Raw genomic sequence first — 18,968 nt, forward strand, 5'->3', positions numbered from 1 at the left:
AAACATATGTCACTTTACATTTATTTATAAATCTATGTTTTTAATAATGATTTTTATAAAGAAAACATTTATTTCTACACTGTGGCAGGCAATGATTTTTCTTCTGCCCCCATGACTACTGTGCAATCTTTTAATCCTTTTCCTGGCTGGCATTATCTCATCAAGATTTCTCCCTGAAGTCAGCTTGTCATATTTTCAGCAGGTTTCTGTGTTTTGATGGTCTTACAGAGTTCCTTCTTCTTCCCAACTCAGGGCTTCTGCTAGCCTATCCCTATCCTCAGGGTCTTGTCCTCCTATGGATGAAGCAGGGGGAGGTCATGCCTGACTTTCTGCATTGCTGGTTTTCCACCAGCCACGGGCAGGGCATGATGGGGCTCTTTCTGCGGATGCTAGACCACTGCTTCTAAGCCACACAAAGCTAATGGAGTTCCCTCTGCCTTACAGCTTCCCGCTGCCTATTCCCAAAGGAGGCAGCCACTAGCCCCACGGTTCTCAGTCTAGCCTGACTCTATCTGGATGTTTCTATCACCTCCCCACACAGATTCCACCACACAAGGGGCAAAGTGTGGGCACCAGCATTCAACTGCCTTTCCCTAATCTCTCCTTTCATCTCTCCCCTCCCTAAACTGAAACTATCCCTGAATTTCCCTTCTTGGCTGGAAGGCTCTGTTCTTACATCATATCCTACTTCTGGGCAAGGTGACCTTTGCCCTTTCCCTTCCCTGGGGCCATAACGGTAGAAAGGCTGCAGAGGAACACAATTTGTGCGAGGAATAAAAAAAAATACACATCAGTTCAGTATTTTCTAGCTAATCTTCATTATGCTATGGTAAATGGTATCCAAAGCTGCTGATAACTTTACAGTTTTCAAAGCACTTTCTTATCTGTTATCTTATTATCGTCATGTTACAAGAGGATGGTTGGGTTCCCAGAAAACAGACTCTAAGATAGAAATTTGCATGCAAGAAGTTTCTGGGGGGCAAGTGCTCTCAGGAACAGCATCTGCAAGGGATTGAAGGAAACAAGACTGGGCAGATAGAGAGGTTGGACTGCGATACGTAGAACAGCGGGCTCAGCCAATCTCATAAGGAGCTCAGGAGTTGGGATAGCACTTCATATTTTTACCAAATTGAGACAAGAGGGCCTGTCCTTTACAGCCCTGAAATGAGAGTCATTGGATATGAGCTGCTTCCTGCGAAGAGGACGTGTCCTTGGGTAGGGCAGTTGCTTTCAGCTGCAAGCAATTTTTAGAGGGACTAAGACGCCAACTGTTAGCCAAAAAGCCCCAGGCGGCTGGGGAATGAGTGCTGCAGTCACGAAGCGGGGCTTGGAGTCGTATGACAGCATCCACTGTATTTTACCAAAAGTGAACCTGCTTCCTGCCCCTTCTCCATATTTTATGCATGGGAACCTGGGACAGGGGGTGAGTAACATCCCAGAGCCAATGAGTGACTTACATATTTTATTTCATTTGGCCATTCTATCAGATGTATCTTGTTAACCCTCCTTTTAGGTACAAGGCCACTGAGATTCGGAAAGTTTAAATGATTCCTTCAAGTATTCAAGGGCGGCAAATCTTAGAACAAAGATCTAGATCATCTACCTCCATGTCTGTGCTTTCTGTATCTCACATACGGACTTGGTCACACCAAAGTTGCTTGGAATAAAAGAATTTTAGGACTGGAAGAGACTTCAGAAAGCAGTCCAACCCACTCATTTCTCAGAGAGGTAAAGTAATTTGGTAAATTGTTCAAGGAAATGAGGCTGGTGAAGAACCTCTCTGGGCCTGTTTTCTTATCTGTTAAATGGAATGAGCTGCCCACCTACAGAGTGTTTTTAAGATTCAAATAAGATAATGGATGCAAAAGAAACTAGAAACTGATTAAAATGGTAGGGGAGTGTCAGCGTTTAGCCATTTAAACACTATGTTGTGAGTAAGAAAAGACACCTAGCTGTTAACAGCAGAGCCAGGCGAGTACGGAAGAGTGTAACATTTTAAGTTTGGGGGATGTTTGCACAGAAAATGAGATTAAGATTTAATAAACTCTATTAGCTCAGATTCCTGTTAAAGGTGGACAAGTTTCCAGAAAAACAAAAACAAAAACATTTACTTTCTGGCAGGTTTTACTTAGAAGGGACATCCTAGGAAGTATTTGTTGTGAATAATTCTGACCAATATTCAGAATTCAAAATCGCCTAACTTCCTATTCTCAGATAAATAAAACAGCACAGCTTAGTTTGCTTTGGTGTAAAGGAAACACCAAAGTTCCTTCCTCTGAACTTTGGAACTGTTTGTGACATAAAAACAAAAGATCCAAAATATTTTTGTGCCTTTTTTGTCATGCAGGCTGAGTTCCTAAAACACCACAATTTAATAAATTTAGGTTATTCTTTATCCACGAATAATCACAACTTCTGCTGTGTTGGTTCTTAGCATGGAGCTTGGAATTTAAGAGAGTCTGTGTGTTGATTGTTTGGCTTTTTCTCTTCTGGAAAAGTTACAGGTGAATTTATTTTCCATGTTTTTAACATCACAAAATAGCAAGTTCTAGTCATAATGTTGCTCATAACGACAATGCTATCTTTTTAAAGGATGAAATGGATGTTATCTATTGCTGCATAACAAATCACCCCAAAACTTAATATAATAGTTGTGTATTATCTTTCACAGTTTCTCTATAGGTCAGGGATTCTGGAACAGTTTGGATAGGTGGTTCTGGCTTGGGGTAACTCTCAAGAGGTTGTAGTGAGATGTCAGCTGAAGGCTTGACTGAGGATGGGGGATCCACTTCCAAGTGGCTGGTAAGGTGGTGCTTGCTGTTGGTGGGAGACCTCAGTTCCTTTCCCTGTGAACTCTCCAGGGCCACTTGAGTGTTCTCAGAGTTTGGCAACTGGCTTCCCCCAGAGTGAACAACCCAAGAGAACAAGGTGGAAGCTTCAATGCCATTATGACCTAGCTTTAGAAGTCACTCATCTTCACCTATTGGTAACTCAGAGCAGCCCTCAGCCCTGATTCAGTGTGGGAGGAGACTACCCAAAGACATAAATACAAGGAGGTGAGGCTCATTGGGGATGATCTTGGAGAAGTTGTTGTCTGATGTGTGAATTCCAGTCATTTAAATTGTCATGAATCAAACATGTGCAGTGAGAGAGGCCTGACAGCTCTCCTCACCTTTCTCCAGAGGAACAGAAATGCCATGATAGCTGAAAGAGATTCAATATGGAAAATCCAAATCCTCCAAGGTCATTTAAACTCAGAGCCTCAATCAGAGAAACCTGAACGATCCACCTAGTTGCCTCCTCCACCCTCTGAAACGGGGCTGATCCACCCTCAGAATTCCAAGCCAAGTGTTAAAGTGGTTGTGTGATTTAAAGGCAAGTAGGCTCAGCCAGCAATGGGATATATCAACTGTGGTGTCTATACTTCAAGCACTCATGTGTGAGAAAGGGTTCTCTCCTGATATATCAGCTCTGCCAGATCCATGGGTACATCTTGTGTCAAAGGCTTTGGGTGCTGAGAGGGCTACATGCTCAAAATATGTGACTCCCCAGACCCAAATTCCAACTCTAATCTCCAGTTGGAAGGCTAATAGGTATCTTAAATATGTCATGTCTAAAACAGAACTCTTAATTTCCACCCCTTTAATACTCAAAGCCTGCTTCTCCCATCTTAATAAATGCTACCCACCACCACCATCCGCCCAGCAGCTCAGGCAAATAACCTAGAGAATGTCCTTGAATTCTCCTTTTCCTCAGCCCCTAAATCTAATTCATCAGTACATTTTATCAATTCTCCTCCAAAATCTATCTCAAGTTCTTCCACTCTTTTCCATCTCCACCATGACCACCATGACCACCACAACTGTAAACAAAGTCATCTCTACTTGAACAAAGCAAGAGCCTTCTAACTGGGGACCTCATTCTCACTCTTGTAGTTCTCTCCTTTCCATTTTCCATTCAACAAGCAGTGCAGTATCCCAGGAAGCCAGCAGACTGCACCATGTCACGGAGCATCTGAGGTGTGAGTACCAGAGAGAGCCCACCTCCTTCCCAGTTTTAATCAAAGGGCCCTGAATAATGTGCCACCAATATCTACATCGCCTTTTTCCTTGCACTCTCATTTAGACTTGGAAGTGGGCGTAGACTCATTCTGTTTAGTTCAGATCACTATAAGGAAAACCTGTGATCTTAGAACATTGAAGTAGGTTTAATTACAGTTTACGCATTACAATATTCATCTTAGTTTTTTGTTGCCCTACAGTCAATGGTGTTCGGTGAGAAGACATGTATGGATATGTTTTGCAGGGCATTAACCTTTTAAACAAGCCAAACCTTAATCCCCCAGGGGATAGAAACCACTGGTAGAATGATGGGTGTGAGTCCGGGTAGGAATCAATCTGTAGCATTATAAGTAAAAAAAGAAAGACAAGCTCTGAGTGTGTACGATAAACAAAGAAACAACATGAAAATGATGGTAGATGTAGATCTTTCGTCAAACATGAACGGTGTGTTCTTTTTAAAAAAGATTTAAGGGCATATGACTTTATGCTTCTTGTTTTGGGGGCTGCAGGGCCAGAAGGTCATCTTGACCAAAAACAAAGTTATATGAGTCATGAAAATCTCAACAAGTATGTCCACATTACAGAGAAAATGACATGTATAGTAACTGAGAGAGGAACCTAAAAGCTTCTGGTAAAATATGAATTTCTCAGGCCTTTCTTACCTCACTCTTTATTTTGAGTGAGATAAGATGGTTGAATTGATGGTTGAATTCTCTCTCCAGGGATTATATGTACAATTAGGGGTTATAGTTTTCTTATAACTAAAAATATGAGGAATATGCTTTATAAACAGAAAAGATCTGAAGCTAGGACCAGCTCTTTTGACCATATTAATAATGAAACTTCCCTTAGGTGGAATAAATGTAAACCAGATTTACACTAAATGAGTCATAGGTTTGCTCTTACATTTTTCCTTCCGAATTTTGAATTTCCCAATTTGAGTGTTAAGAAAGGTCATTAAAGTTGTGACCGAAGACCGATCCAAATCAGAGTATGATTCAGCGTTGCTGAAATTACTTTTTTTTTTTCCCTGTTTGTGGTCCTTATTTATCCACTGACCTAAGTAAAACGTGTAGTATAGTTTGCTTTTTAATTGCCCTTAAAATTTTTTTTTTTTTTTTTGGCTTAACAACGATTTATTATTTCTAACATTTATATGGGCAAGGCTTGCTCACGTGGCTTCATTCAGCACAGGCTGGCTGAGCAGGGAGGTCCAGGACGGCCTTATTCACGCCCTTGGCGCCTGGTGCTGGCTGGCTGCTGGGGCACCTCCGTTCAGGCCTAGCCTTGGAAGTAGCACTTCGGCCACATTCTGTTGGCCAAAGCACCAGCAAAGGCAGCCCAGAGTTAAGGGGTGGAGGAACGGACCCCACCTCTTGATGAGAGGAGCTCAAAGAATTTGTGGTCATCTTTTTCAGTCTTCGACAGAAATCAGTCTCTCCTTCAGCTTAGAATAGAAAACATCAAGACTTGGATCTTGGAGTAAGAAGCATCCAGTGTTCACAATCTGGTGATGGGGATAGCATGACCTGGGCTTCATATAATGCTAAAGACACAGTGGCTCCTCATTTATTGACTGTGACCCTTTCGATTGAAGTCACTCTGAGTAATTAGTCTTTCTTGGATTATGCAGGTGGGAATGGATTCTGTGCAGAGTTAGTCCCAGTAGGAATTCTCCTAGTTATCATTTAAAATAGCCACACAATTCTGTTGCCCTTTGCTTATATTACATCTTTCTAAATTCCATTTCTCTGAAATCTGAGGTGGTACAATTTTCCCCCCCTAATTTCCTACCTATTCATCCTCCCTGCTCTGAGACTTCCATCCTGTGGTTATTCTTACCCCTCTCCTGCTTCTTCAGCTAAATTGCCTTTTAAATTTAATGTATATTCTGCTATAACAAAATGAAGAGATGATTATTTACCGTAAGCCAGTAACAATGACATGCTTCAATGATGCCAATCCCTAAAGCTAAATCAACATCAGGGATTTTTCCATCCTAGTTTCAAAACACTGTGAATATTATCTAGAACTACTTCCCAATATATTATAAAATTCTAAAACAAAATATTAAAAAAAAAAAAGACTTCTCAAGTAATTTGATTTTAGTTTAATCTCGGAGCGCTTTAACACACTTTTGGAAGGAGGAAGAGTCTTTACTCAAATAAATAATAACATTATTTGAACTTGTCAAAACATTTGGGCATCACAGAGCCATGTGGTGAAAAGGGCAGAAACCCCATTTATTGCTCTTTGGCATTGGTTGATACAACTGGGAGATTTAAAAAAGGCCAAAAGACTGGAAAGACCAGGTTCCTGCCAGCCCTAGTTTTGCAACTTTCCCACCGGGTGCCCTGTATATATTACAATACACTGACCACCTCTGAGTTTCATTTTGTCTTTTCAAAACGGAAACGATACCAACGACCTCCCACAGTTGCTTTAAGACTTAAGCAAGCTAATGAATGTGAAAGCACACTGTACTGTAAAAATATAAGCCATCATTAAATTCTTCATGTGAGGATGAGTATTTTGGGGTTGGTGCTACCTGTTAAATAAAATATATCACTATATTTTTAAGAACAAGTACATACTCGAAAATACCTTTTCAGTCTTTAAGGGTTTTTTTTGTTTGTTTTTAATTTTTATTTATTTATTTATTATTATTATTTTTGGCTGTGTTGGGTCTTCGTTTCTGTGCGAGGGCTTTCTCTAGTTGTGGTGAGCGGGGGCCACTCCTCATCGCGGTGCGCGGGCCTCTCACCGTCGCGGCCTCTCTTGTTGCGGAGCACAGGCTCCAGACGCGCAGGCTCAGTAGTTGTGGCTCACGGGCCCAGTTGCTCCGCGGCATGTGGGATCTTCCCAGACCAGGGCTCGAACCCCTGTGCCCTGCATTGGCAGGCAGATTCTCAACCACTGCGCCACCAGGGAAGCCCTAGTCTTTAAGTTTTAAGCTGAGTGTTTGGGTAGATGAACTCTTTTTGAAGAATTATAAAAGGAAAACATAATCTAAAAATTCAAGGAAAAGAGCCATTTTAGGACAGATTAATTTATTAGCGAATATAATGAAACTTGAGTTTCAAAATGGAAATCTAAGAAGTGTCTGAGCCTTCCATGAATTGGTACATCTTGAAATGTCTTATTAGATGAAAGGAAAACTGACCAGTACTTTATATTGACCTGATTTTTAGGAGCTTCGGGATTATGTTTATATTTTGATTAGTACTTATGATATGGGTAGGACCATCTGAAAATATTGTGAGTGCTTTCCTCACTAATACAGGCAACAGATCACCTTGACTTAATATATGTAAAGAGAGAGCTCCACTACAGGCCTGGGTGGCCACTGCTTCCAGGTGTTTTTTGCTCTCTGCAGCTTTCGCTCTACCTCATCCAATACAATGACTTTGCTAGAAGTGAGCCATATTTTGCTGACTGGTCCAGGCCAGGTTTTTATTTCTCCCCCTCAATGCACTTTCCTCTCATTCCAGCAATGTTTCACATGTGTTTGATGTGTTATTATAGGTGTGGTTTATGCTGACAGACAATATAAACTGATAAAGATCATCAAAGGATCTGTGTTCCCAGCCTTGCATTTACTTAGAAGATTGGTAAATGAATGCACATGCGTATGTTTTAAGTTAAAATAAAATGTTTAATGGAGGTATCTTTTGAAAACATGACCCTTTGCTTCAAATGATTTTTTATTGTTAACTTAGCCACTACCAGTCCCAATTGTGTCAAAGAGAAGGCTGCCGTGTGTTTCTCCAAAGGACAGATCTAGGACCAATGATCTCAATCATAGAGAAACAGATGCTGGCTACTATACATAAGGAATTTCCAACGGTCAAAACTGTCCCCTAAAAATGCTTTCTTTGTTGATAATCCTGAGATTGGAAGGTCTTCATCAGAGGCTGATAAATATTTCTTAGGGGTGTTCATCATCCACTCACCCGTTCACTGACCAAAAAATGTATTGAGTGCCCACTACACCCTCAATATCTATTTGATACAATGGGAGATCCCTAGTGAGATCCACAAGGAGATACAAGTTCATGGAACTTAACCTAAGGGACTCAGGGTTGGACAGTGGAGGGAATGGGACAAAGAAGGGCGGAACACAATAGCTTGATTTTGTACTCACAGCGTAAATGTCCACATGGGAGCTTGTTAGAAGTACAAAATTTCATGTCCCACTTTAATCACATTCTCCATTTTAACAAGAGCTCCGGGTGATCTTTGTTTGAAAAACACTGCTCTAAGTTTCTTTCTAACCCTGAGGTAATATGTTTCTGTGACTCTACAGCCTTCCGTGCCCATAATGAAAGATCCTTGGAAGAGTAAGTGACTTCATAAGGTTTGGAGCCATGGAGTGGCTTTCCAATGTGGCACCAAGCTTTAATGATGTCACCTCAGTCTAGATGTCTGTTTCCAGGCCAGTCTGGAAAAGACCTAGGTCCAAATGCCTTTTTCCTAGATTGTTCTAGTGGCAGCCTCTGTGCTACATCTCTATTCTCCTTTGATAGCATAGCATCTGCCTGACTTTGGGGTTCCACAAATAGTTAAGGATTAAATCAGGCAAGAAAGAAATCTTATTTACATTTGAGTCACACCAATGTTGATAACCCTCTGATATTTGACACTTATTGTAGGAAACCTGGATTTTTCTTAGTTAAAGATGAAATCAAGTATATATACACACACACACACATACACACACACACTAAACACATCAGAAAGTATCATCTTCTGCTTAAACACCTCTGATGTCTGTCATTAGGAAAAAAATTCAAACACCTTACCACGGCCAAGGGCTCTAAATGTGATATACCTCTGCTATTCCTCAGTTTTCTTGCCACTGTCTCCCTTGCTCCTTCATGCTAGTCATCTGTCCTTCTGTCAGTTACTAAAGCTATTGTCTGCATTAGGATCTTTGCGTGTATAGTTCTTTCTGCATAAATAACTCTCTCCTTGGTTTTCAATGAGACTTGCTCCTCATCACTTAGATTTCGGCTAAGGTGTCACATTTTCAAAAGGTACTTCCCTGATGCCCCCATCTAGAGCAGGTCCCTCCATTATTCTCTCTCAAAGTCCATGTTTACTTTCTTCACTGTATTTCATTAATAATCTGTTTTTTATTGGGTTTTTGACTTTTTTTCTTTTTTTGGCCATGCTACGTGGCTTGTGGGATCCTAGTTCCCCGACCAGGGATGACTGCTCCTTCAGCAGTGAAAGCACGGAGTCCTAACCACTGGACCACCAGGGAATTCTCTGACTTGTTTACTGTCCCTCCCCCCCACTGGATTGGGATGTCTGTGAGGGCAGAGACCCTGTATTACTCTTCATAGCACAGTGTAGCTCATAGTAGGCTTGCAATCAATATTTGTTAAATGAATTAATGAACATAATAAATTCACTTTTTTATTTGAAAGTTTCATCCGCCTCAAGTGAAGTTGTAAGCAATTATAACCATTTGCAGAAATTTTTCACAAACATGAAATAGAATAGCTTCAAACTTTGATCACAAAAGTAAGGTAATTAAGGAAAGAATAAGATGATGAATTTTCTTTTTTAAGCTGGAATACTGTATCTGTTTTGTCATCTGTAACCTTGATATTACCCCAGGTATGTTATAGTGTAGTTTTTTTTCTGTAAGTAGATGACATCATTTTAGTACAATTCTTTTCTTTTTAAATCTCTGACAGTGTTATTAATCAAACACAAAGCCTATAAAATGAGCCCCGTGTCATCTTGTCCTTTGCTGGTTTCCTGATTGTAATGTTCACTCTTGGCCCATGAGCACACTCACTTGGCAGAAAATCAGTTTATTTGATGGGTAAGGGCATCAAAATATTTCTTTCCTTGGTTAAATTAATTCCCCTTCCTCAGAGATACAGTATAAATGGAACTGATGTGTCAAATAAACCTATAGATGCTATTTCTCCGAATTCTCCAAATGCTGCCTAGTTCATGTCTGAGCGATAGAGTGGGTAGCATGGAGGAAACTAGCATCAAATACAAGCTCAATGAGTTGACCAGCCTGGTACTTCACTTGGCTGGCAGGGCTCATCTTCTTTCCCCTCCTCTTCACTAAGTTATACATTTTTTGAGGATAAAGATGTTGTCTCTTCCTTGGCAATTTTGCACACATACATGCCGACTGCCTGATTGATTTATAATATTACTAATTATGCACATGATGTGGTTTGGACTCCATGGAAGCATGTTCCACATAATACAAACTATTTAGGATGCAAACACAATTTACATTCCCCTCAAAACAGAAAACTTCTGTCTGCTTCATTGAGCAACACTAAGTAATGCATAATCGTTGCAACTAATGTGCTATTGTTGAGTGCATACCATATGCTAAGCATTGCTCTATATGATTCACATATATTATCTTATTTAATACCCTATTATAGCATGCCAGCCCTTGAAATGTATGTGAAAGATCAAATGTAGAGAATGGGCCATTGTAAAGAACTTTATTGTTTGTTTTTTTCCCCAGCTTTATTGAGATATAATTGACATTATAACACTGCATAAGCTTAAGTTGTACAATGTGATGAGTTGATACACATATATATTGGGAAGTGTTTACCACAATAAGGTTATTTAACACATCCTTTACCTCACATACTTAACATTTTGTTGTTGTTGTTATAGTGAGAACATTAAAGCTTCACTCTCAAAGTGAATTTTCAAATATATGATACATATCATTAACTATAGTCATCATTGTATACATTAGATCCCTGGAAATTATTCACACTGAAAGTCTGTACCCTTTGACCAGCATCGCCATGTTTTCCCCATCCCTCAGCTCCTGGCAACCACCGTTCTACTCTGTTTCTGAGTTCGATGCTTTTGGAATCCACATATAAGTGAGATCATACAGTACTAGTCTTTCTCTGACTTGTTTCTGTTTGCATAGTGCCCTCAAGGTCCATCCATGTTGTTGCAAATGGCAGGATTGTCTTCTTTTTTTTATGGCTGAATAATATTCCACTGTCTATATAGACCACATTTTCTTTAACCATTCATCCATCGGGTAGGTTGTTTTCATGTCTTGGCTGTTGTAAATAATGCTGCAATGATCACAGGAGTGCAGATACCTCTTTGAGATAATGATTTTATCTTATTTGGATGTATACCCAGAAGAGGGATTGTTGAATCACAAGGTAGTTCTATTTTTTTTTTTTTTTTTTTGTTTAGCTGCACCAGGTCTTAGTTGTGGCAGGCAGGATCTTCATTGCAGCATGTGGGATCTTTAGTTGCAGCATGTGGGCTTTTAGTTGCAGCATGCAGGATCTAGTTCCCTGACCAGGGATGGGACCCGGGCCCCCTACATTGGGAGCATGGAGTCTTAACCACTGGACCACCAGGGAAGTCCTGGCAGTTCTATTTTTAATATTTTGAGGAACCTCCATGCTGTCTTCCATAGTGGCTGCACCAATTTACATTCCCACCAACGATGCACCAGGGCTCGCTTTTCTCCACATTCTCCTCAGCATTTGTTATCTTTTCGTCTTTTTGATAATAGCCATTCTGACAGATGTGAGGTGATATTTCACTATGGCTTTGATTTGCATTTCCCTGATGATTAGTGATGCTGAGCACTTTTTCATGTACCTGTTGGCCATTTGCATGTCTTATTTGGAAAAATGTCCATTCAGGTCCTCTGCCCATTTTTTAACCGAAAATTTTTTTGCCATTGAGTTATACAATTTCCTTATATATTTTGGATACTAACCCCTCATTAGATATGTATATGGTTTGACTTTATTTTTGTTTGTTTGTTTGTTGTTTGTTTTTTATTTATTTTTGGCTGCATTGGGTCTTCCTCGCTATGCGCGGGCTTTCTCTATTTGCAGTGAGCAGGGGCTACTCTTCGTTGCGGCGCGCGGGCTCTAGGTACGCGGCTTCAGTAGTTGTGGCTCATGGGCTCAGTTGCTCTGCGGCACGTGGGATCTTCCTGGACCAGGGATTGAACCCATGTCCCCCGCATTGGCGGACAGATTCTCAACCACTGCGCCACCAGGGAAGTCCCTGACTTTATTGTTTATTAATACATTTAACAGAGAAGTCTGGTTTCACCCTCCTTTCCTTAAGTCTTAGGGTTGGAAAACAACTAATGCTATGTGAGCAGGAGAGGAACTTGCCTTTATCTGTTTTCTACCTCATGCTATTATATTATCATGTCCTTACTTTCCTGATGAGGAAGTTGAGGTTCAGAAATGTTTAGGTCTCTCAGGTGGTAAATGTTAAAGTAAGGCTTAGGCTGTGGTTTATCTAAACTGCCTCTAATGTTTATTTAAATTTCTGATAATTGATTGTGGTTTCTTTTATTATTCCCCAAAAGTAATGTTTACTTTCTAAAAAATAAAATCAAGGAAATATCTGAAAGAACATTAGGATGAGAATCTAAGGACATGTGTTCTAACCAGCACCTATCATAAATGAGATGAACCTTGAGAAGGCACCTAACTTTGATCCTTAATGCGGTACTTGGATAGAAAATTCTATGATTTCATTCCAAGGCACTTACAAACAACTTCAGTGAAAAATAGAAAGGTCATCTTGTGGCTCATCTATATCTCATCCATACATATACCTATATTTCTTACTTGTTGTAAACACTATGTAGATGCAATTTTATGTTTGCTAAGTAATTGTAATTTTCTAAACCAATAAGTTCAGAGAATGGTGATTTAGAATAAATTATCATAAAGGAAATATTTTACAAATGTACCTGTCACTCTTTATTGCTTATATCAATTATAAACAATAGTTCAGTATCATAAACAGCTAGACAAGTAATCTAGATCAGGAGTTTTTAACCTGATTGCACATTAGAAATACCTGAATAGGGAATGAGGGGTGGGAGTAGTTTTGAAAATATATGATATTAGGAACCCCAATAGACCAAATATATCAGAACCTCTGGGGTGGGGCCTGGGTGTCAATATTTTTTAAATGCTCCCATCTCCATGATTTTAATGTATAGCTGGAGTTTACAACTGCTGATCTAGAATAGATCATTGTTTATTGCACTACAGTTTCTGATCATTGCTCAACTGCTTTCTCAAGAACCAACTAATTCAATAATACAGAGGTTTAATGGACCATCAATTGTTAATTCAAAAATAATATTTCCTTATTCTAACAGTATCATTTGGGCTCACAGAATTTTTTTTCATCAGCAATCTTAAGAGAGCCATTATAGTTTGTTTCATGGCTATATTCATCTTTGAATCCTTAATAATTATAGAAGTAGAACAGTTTCCTATCAAAGTACTTGATATTTTTTAATGTGAAAGGAAGGTGAGCATCTGGCTGTCTCGAAAAAAAGTTGTGAGTTGGGGATTTGAGTTTTGAAGTTCCCTTTTGAATTCTAATAAGCTGGCTTATTTTGAAATCTCTATTTTAAAACTAAAACAATGATATAACTTTACATTTTTCTCCCAAATTCTGCAACAATTCTTAGATGTCAGCATTTATTTCCACAGTGAAATAAATGGGACTCAGAGATTTTCATTAACTTCTCTCCAGAAAATTCAGTAATAAAACTTAAATTTATATTCACTGATACTGAAAATCTCTTATCACCAAAGGACTCTGAAAGTCATGATGAAAGATAACTACTTCTAGGTCAGGACACAAAGAAGACTCAACTCTTTGGATGGCTGATTAAAGAAATTATCTCAAATTCTACAGTCATAATATTGGAACAGACTTGGTTGTAATTTATTTATTTACATAGCCATCTGGTCTCAGGCACTGGAGGAAAGAAGGTTATTATATAATGCACATATGAATCTGCAGTTCTTTGCACGAATATATTTGAAAGGCTTATTTAGGGCCCACCTTGCTGCCCAAGTTGACCCACTCTCTGTGTGCAGAGCCACTGGCCCTGGGCCACTGGTAGAGGCCAATCTTAGAACCATCCAGTGAGGTCTCTTTTCCTTAATGGGAAACAAGGAAAAGGCTTCCCTAACCCTCCTCCAAGTGTGCCAGAACACATAGGGAACCCTTTCAGTGGGAGCCACAGCACTCAAGCATGGGACAGTATCCATTATATCCACCCTATGCAATTCAAGGCCAGGACTGAGTCTTAGGAAGTAAAGGAAAAGACAGGTGTAACCAGTGTTGCATAAGTCTTTCTGCTTCTTTGTCATCCTTGACCTCTTATTTGTAACCTTACTGTAGATAATAGAATTAAATGTAAATTGAAACATTCCCTCCTTAGAGAAGGAGGTGATGTCATCCAATTCTGACTCCTCTTATGTTGATACGTTTTTTTGTTTGTTTGTTTTTGGCTCTGTGCTTCCCATCATTTCATTCTTATTTACCTGTATCGAGACATGGTTCCTGGATTTCAAAGTGCTCCCATGAGAGGCAGCAAAAGAAGGCTTTTTCTACAGTTCAGGATGCCAGTGAGAGGGAGCCCTCATGTAAGCCAATGGTCTTTTTCATGGTCAGTTTTATTCTCCACTTGAATCTGAAGTAAACTCTGATTAGAAAGCTGATCAAAAGCAGGATGGTGAAAAATCACTTCTAGAACTATGAGGGTACTTTTGTTAAATGTGAAAAGTCTTCATTGAAAGTCAGTGGAAGGGGAAAAAGGACGGAGGAGGTGGCCTCCTCATTGAAAGTCGTAATGATGACAGCCACTGCTGACTTTGTTGAACTGCTAATAAGGAATTTGCTTATTATAATACTTCACAGACACTGTACTGAATCCATATACATGCATTAGCCTGCCTGTGGCAGGTGAGATAATGTGATTATCTTTTCTTTATTCAGAGGAACTGAACCTGAACTTTTAATGAATAGATACAAGAATCTTGTGCTGTATTCTTATTCAAAAGAAATCTATATTAACTCACAGAATTGTTTTTGTTTCATGCATCAGATTTATTTCATATTTCTTTTTTTAACAACATATATTTTTCTTGTTTTTTAGAATCATGCAAGTGGATTCTTTGCGCAATTTTAAAGAGACAATAAAGCCCAGCATGTTTTTTAAATGCCTTATTTAATCTGATTTCTTAGGGTTTCTGAAGAGCTTTCTTTTTAAACATGCATTTATAAATTTGCATACTTTCTCCTTGGCAATTGTAGCCTTTATAGCATGAACTATGTCATGAATATCTTTTTTACACTAGTAGTACTTTGGCATACACATAATAAGCTCACAGTTAATATTTATTGGTTGGTTGATTTTATGTTACATATGAGACACAATTTATAATAATGAGTTTTCATGCTGCCAAACCCTACCAAACTTTTTGAAAAGAGTAATTTTGTTTGTCTCTATTTTCCCACCTCTCATTCACTCTGCATCCACTGAAAGATAGCTCCTACCCTCACCAACCCAATGAAATGCCTTTGATGAGATCCCTAGTGACTACCTAGTTAAAAATCCCAGTGGCTACTTTTCAGTTGTTATTTTCCTGGACGTCTCTGTATATTCAGAAGCTCTCTCCTCCTTTGGCTTCCATGCTATTTCATACTTCTCTGTTCCTTCTCAGTATCCCTTGTAGATTCCTCTTCCTTTGCAGACCCTTTAAATATGGTGACAGAGTCATCTTAGTGCCCTTTCTCTTCTTATTCTACCCTCTTTCAGGGACCTCATCCCACCTGCAGGACTTCAGTGTTATATGCTGGTGAATCTTAAATTTACCTGTCCAGACAGGCAAGGTTTTTCTGAGCTTTAGACCATATTTCCAGGTGTCTGCCAAACATTTCTATCTGGCTATCCCAAAGGCATCACAAACTCAACATACAAAAACGAAATTCTTCATCCCATCCCTACAGTTTCTATTCCATCACATGACTCCTTATCCTCTTATCCCCTTAATGAATTTCATCGATTTCCTACCACTCTATCAGTTGTACCAGATTAAAAGCTTGGAACTATCTTAGAAACTTAGCAGGTGGCCTCTGCTAAGTTTCCATTAGTCATGGGAGAACCTGTTAGGTTCAACTACCAATTTATAAACAGAGAATTGAAGAACATGTTAAACAATACCATAGGGTTACAATCAGCAAAATCCAATCTGTGTCTACAGTAAAAATGACCTGATTTCTTCAACAAATGAATTATAAACCAAAGCGAAAAAAAAAAAAGAGTTAGAAGGAAAGCCTAGAAAAAAATTTAAAAGACCTAAGAAACATGTAGGGGATCATATGAGTGAAATCTGTTTAGATCTTGATTCAAACTATTAAAAATTATTATATTTATGGGGAAGTCATGTTGAACACTGTATATTTGATAGTATTAAATAATTATTATCAAATGTTTTAGGCATGATAATGGTATTGTGGTTATCATTTTTTTAAAGACATCTTTTAGAGATACATACTGAGGTATTTATGGATGAAATGGTATGATGTCTGGGATTTGCTTCAAAATTATATGGAAGGAAGGAATTCAGTGGGATGTAGCTGAAATAAGATAGGTTATGAGTTTAAGATTCTTGAAACTGAGTGATGGGTCAAAGGATTCACTGAAATGTTCCATTATATAAAGGTTTTTTTTTTTTTTTGTAAAGAGTCTTAAGACTCTAGTACAGAGCTCTTTCCACAATTCCATTACATTGGTCATGGAAAAATGAAGCAAAATTCCAGAATTTTCTACATTTTTTAATTCAAAAGGGGTTCCCAAAATAAGGAATAAGGACAATGGTTAAAAATGTCAGCCCTTGGAGTTCATGAACTCTGTTTTCTCATCTGACTTTGCCAAGAAATTCCTATGTGGTCTTTGGCAATATTAGATTTTTCTGTCTTGATTTGGTCACCCTCCAAAAGTGGCCAGAGGTCAAGGTCCACATTATGACTTGTCGGCAGCACTTCCAGCATAGGAGGGCTCCATTACTGCATAAAGATGATGCATAAAGTGAGCCGATTTTAGGAGAAAAATCTGCTTTTAAATAACTATTAATACAATAGGTCAGAAGAAAATGTAAAATGAAAAACCATTACAGAGGGAAAAAAAGATGCTTTATATGAAAGATTGTTATTGACCAAAGCTTCATAATTAACAATATTATTAACTCAAGACGGTAGGACTGTTTTTCACTTTACTACAAGACGTTATGGACTGCCACCACCATCTTGAATCAAAGTGTCTGGTGCGCTGAGCTGAGGTGTCTGCGCAGTGGTTCTGCCTTGGGAACTCTAATTCGACGCGTTAGGTGGAAGTCCTCTGCACACAGCCCCCTACAGGAATAGACTTTGAGGAGGAAAAACATGCAGCCGACAGAGATTGGTTCAAGATGGCAGAGTAGAAGGCTGTGCGCTCCCTCCCTCTTGTGAGAGCACCGGAATCACAACTAACTGCTGAACAATCATCGACAGGAAGACACTGGAACTCACCAACAAAGATACCCCACAGCCAAAGACAAAGGAGAAGCTGCAGTGAGACAGTAGGAGGGGCGCAATCACAATAAAATCAAATCCCATAACCACTGGGTGGGTGACTCACAAATTGGAGAACAATTATACCACAGAAGTCCACCCACTGGAGTGAAGGTTCTGAGCCCCACATCAGACTTCCCAACCTGGGGGTCCAGCAACGGGAGGAGGAATTCCCAGAGGATCAGACTTTGAAGGCTAGCGTGATTTGATTGCAGGACTTCCATAGGACTGGGGGAAACAGAGACTCCACTCTTGGAGGGCACACACAAAGTAGTGTGCACATGAGGACCCAGAGGGAAGGAGCAGTGACCCCATAGGAGATTGAACCAGACCTACCTGCTAGTGTTGGAGGGTCTCCTGCAGAGGCAGGGGGTGGCTGTGGCTCACCACGGGGACAAGGACACTGGCAGCAGAAGTTCTGGAAAGTACTCCTTGATGTGAGCCCTCCCAGAGTCCACCATTAACCCCACCAAAGAGCCTGTAGGATTGAGTGTTGGGTCGCCACAGGCCAAACAACCAACAGGAAGGGAACTCAGCCCCACCCATCAACAGACAAGTGGATTAAAGTTTTACTGAGCTCTGCCCACCAGAGCAACAGTCAGCTCTACCCACCACCAGTCCCTCCCATCAGGAAGCTTGCACAAACCTCTTAGATAGGCTCATCCACCAGAGGTCAGACAGCAGAAGCAACTACAATCCTGCAGCCTGTGGAACAAAAACCACATTTACAGAAAGATAGACAAAATGAAAAGGTAGAGGACTATGTATCAGATGAAGGAACAAGATAAAACCCCAGAAAAACAACTAAATAAAGTGGAGATAGGCAACCTTCCAGAAAAAAATTCAGAATAGTGATAGTGAAGATGATCCAGGACCTCAGAAAAAGAATGGAGACAAAGATCAAGAAGATGCAAGAAATGTTTAACAAAGACCTAGAAGAATTAAAGAACAAACAAAGAGAGATGAACAATACAATAACTGAAATAAAAAATACACTAGAAGGAATCAATAGCAGAATAACTGAGGCAGAAGAACAGATAAGTGACCTGGAAGACAGAATGGTGGAAATCACTGCCACAGAACAGAATAAAGAAAAAAGAATGAAAAGAAATGAAGACCGCCTAAGAGACCTCTGGGACAACATTAAACGCAACAACATTCGCATTATAGGGGTCCCAGAAGGAGAAGAGAGAGAGAAAGGACCCGAGAAAATATTTGAAGAGATTATAGTCGAAAAATTCCCTAACATGGGAAAGGAAATAGCCACCCAAGTCCAGGAAGTGCAGAGAATCCCAGGCAGGGTAAACCCAAGGAGAGACATGCTGAGACACACAGTAATCAAATTGACAAAAATTAAAGACAAAGAAAAATTATCAAAAACACAAGGGAAAAACGAAAAATAACATACAAGGGAACTCCCATAAGGTTAACAGCTGATTTTTCAGCAGAAACTCTACAAGCCAGAAGGGAGTGACACGATAT

At 39.6% G+C, this 18,968-nt stretch overlaps 1 protein-coding gene across 5 annotated transcripts in view; it reads left to right on the plus strand.

Moving 5' to 3' along the window:
- REEP3 (receptor accessory protein 3) overlaps window positions 1-18,968 on the plus strand; it is a 151,526-nt gene that overhangs the window by 110,164 nt on the left and 22,394 nt on the right. Inside the window, exons 9-10 of one of the 5 annotated variants that reach the window (XM_059899602.1) lie at window positions 14,427-14,518; window positions 15,031-15,094. The exons of 3 other annotated variants lie outside the window; for them this stretch is intronic. In XM_059899602.1, the coding sequence (XP_059755585.1) occupies window positions 14,427-14,518; window positions 15,031-15,032 (94 nt within the window). In that variant the 3' untranslated portion in view covers window positions 15,033-15,094. Of the gene's footprint in view, window positions 1-1,513; window positions 1,573-14,426; window positions 14,519-15,030; window positions 15,095-18,968 lie in introns of those variants that run through there. One more of the 5 variants, XM_059899604.1, reaches the window with a different exon arrangement.

Source organism: Balaenoptera ricei, chromosome 16, assembly GCF_028023285.1.
Source record: "Balaenoptera ricei isolate mBalRic1 chromosome 16, mBalRic1.hap2, whole genome shotgun sequence".
NCBI classification, from domain to species: domain Eukaryota; kingdom Metazoa; phylum Chordata; class Mammalia; order Artiodactyla; family Balaenopteridae; genus Balaenoptera; species Balaenoptera ricei.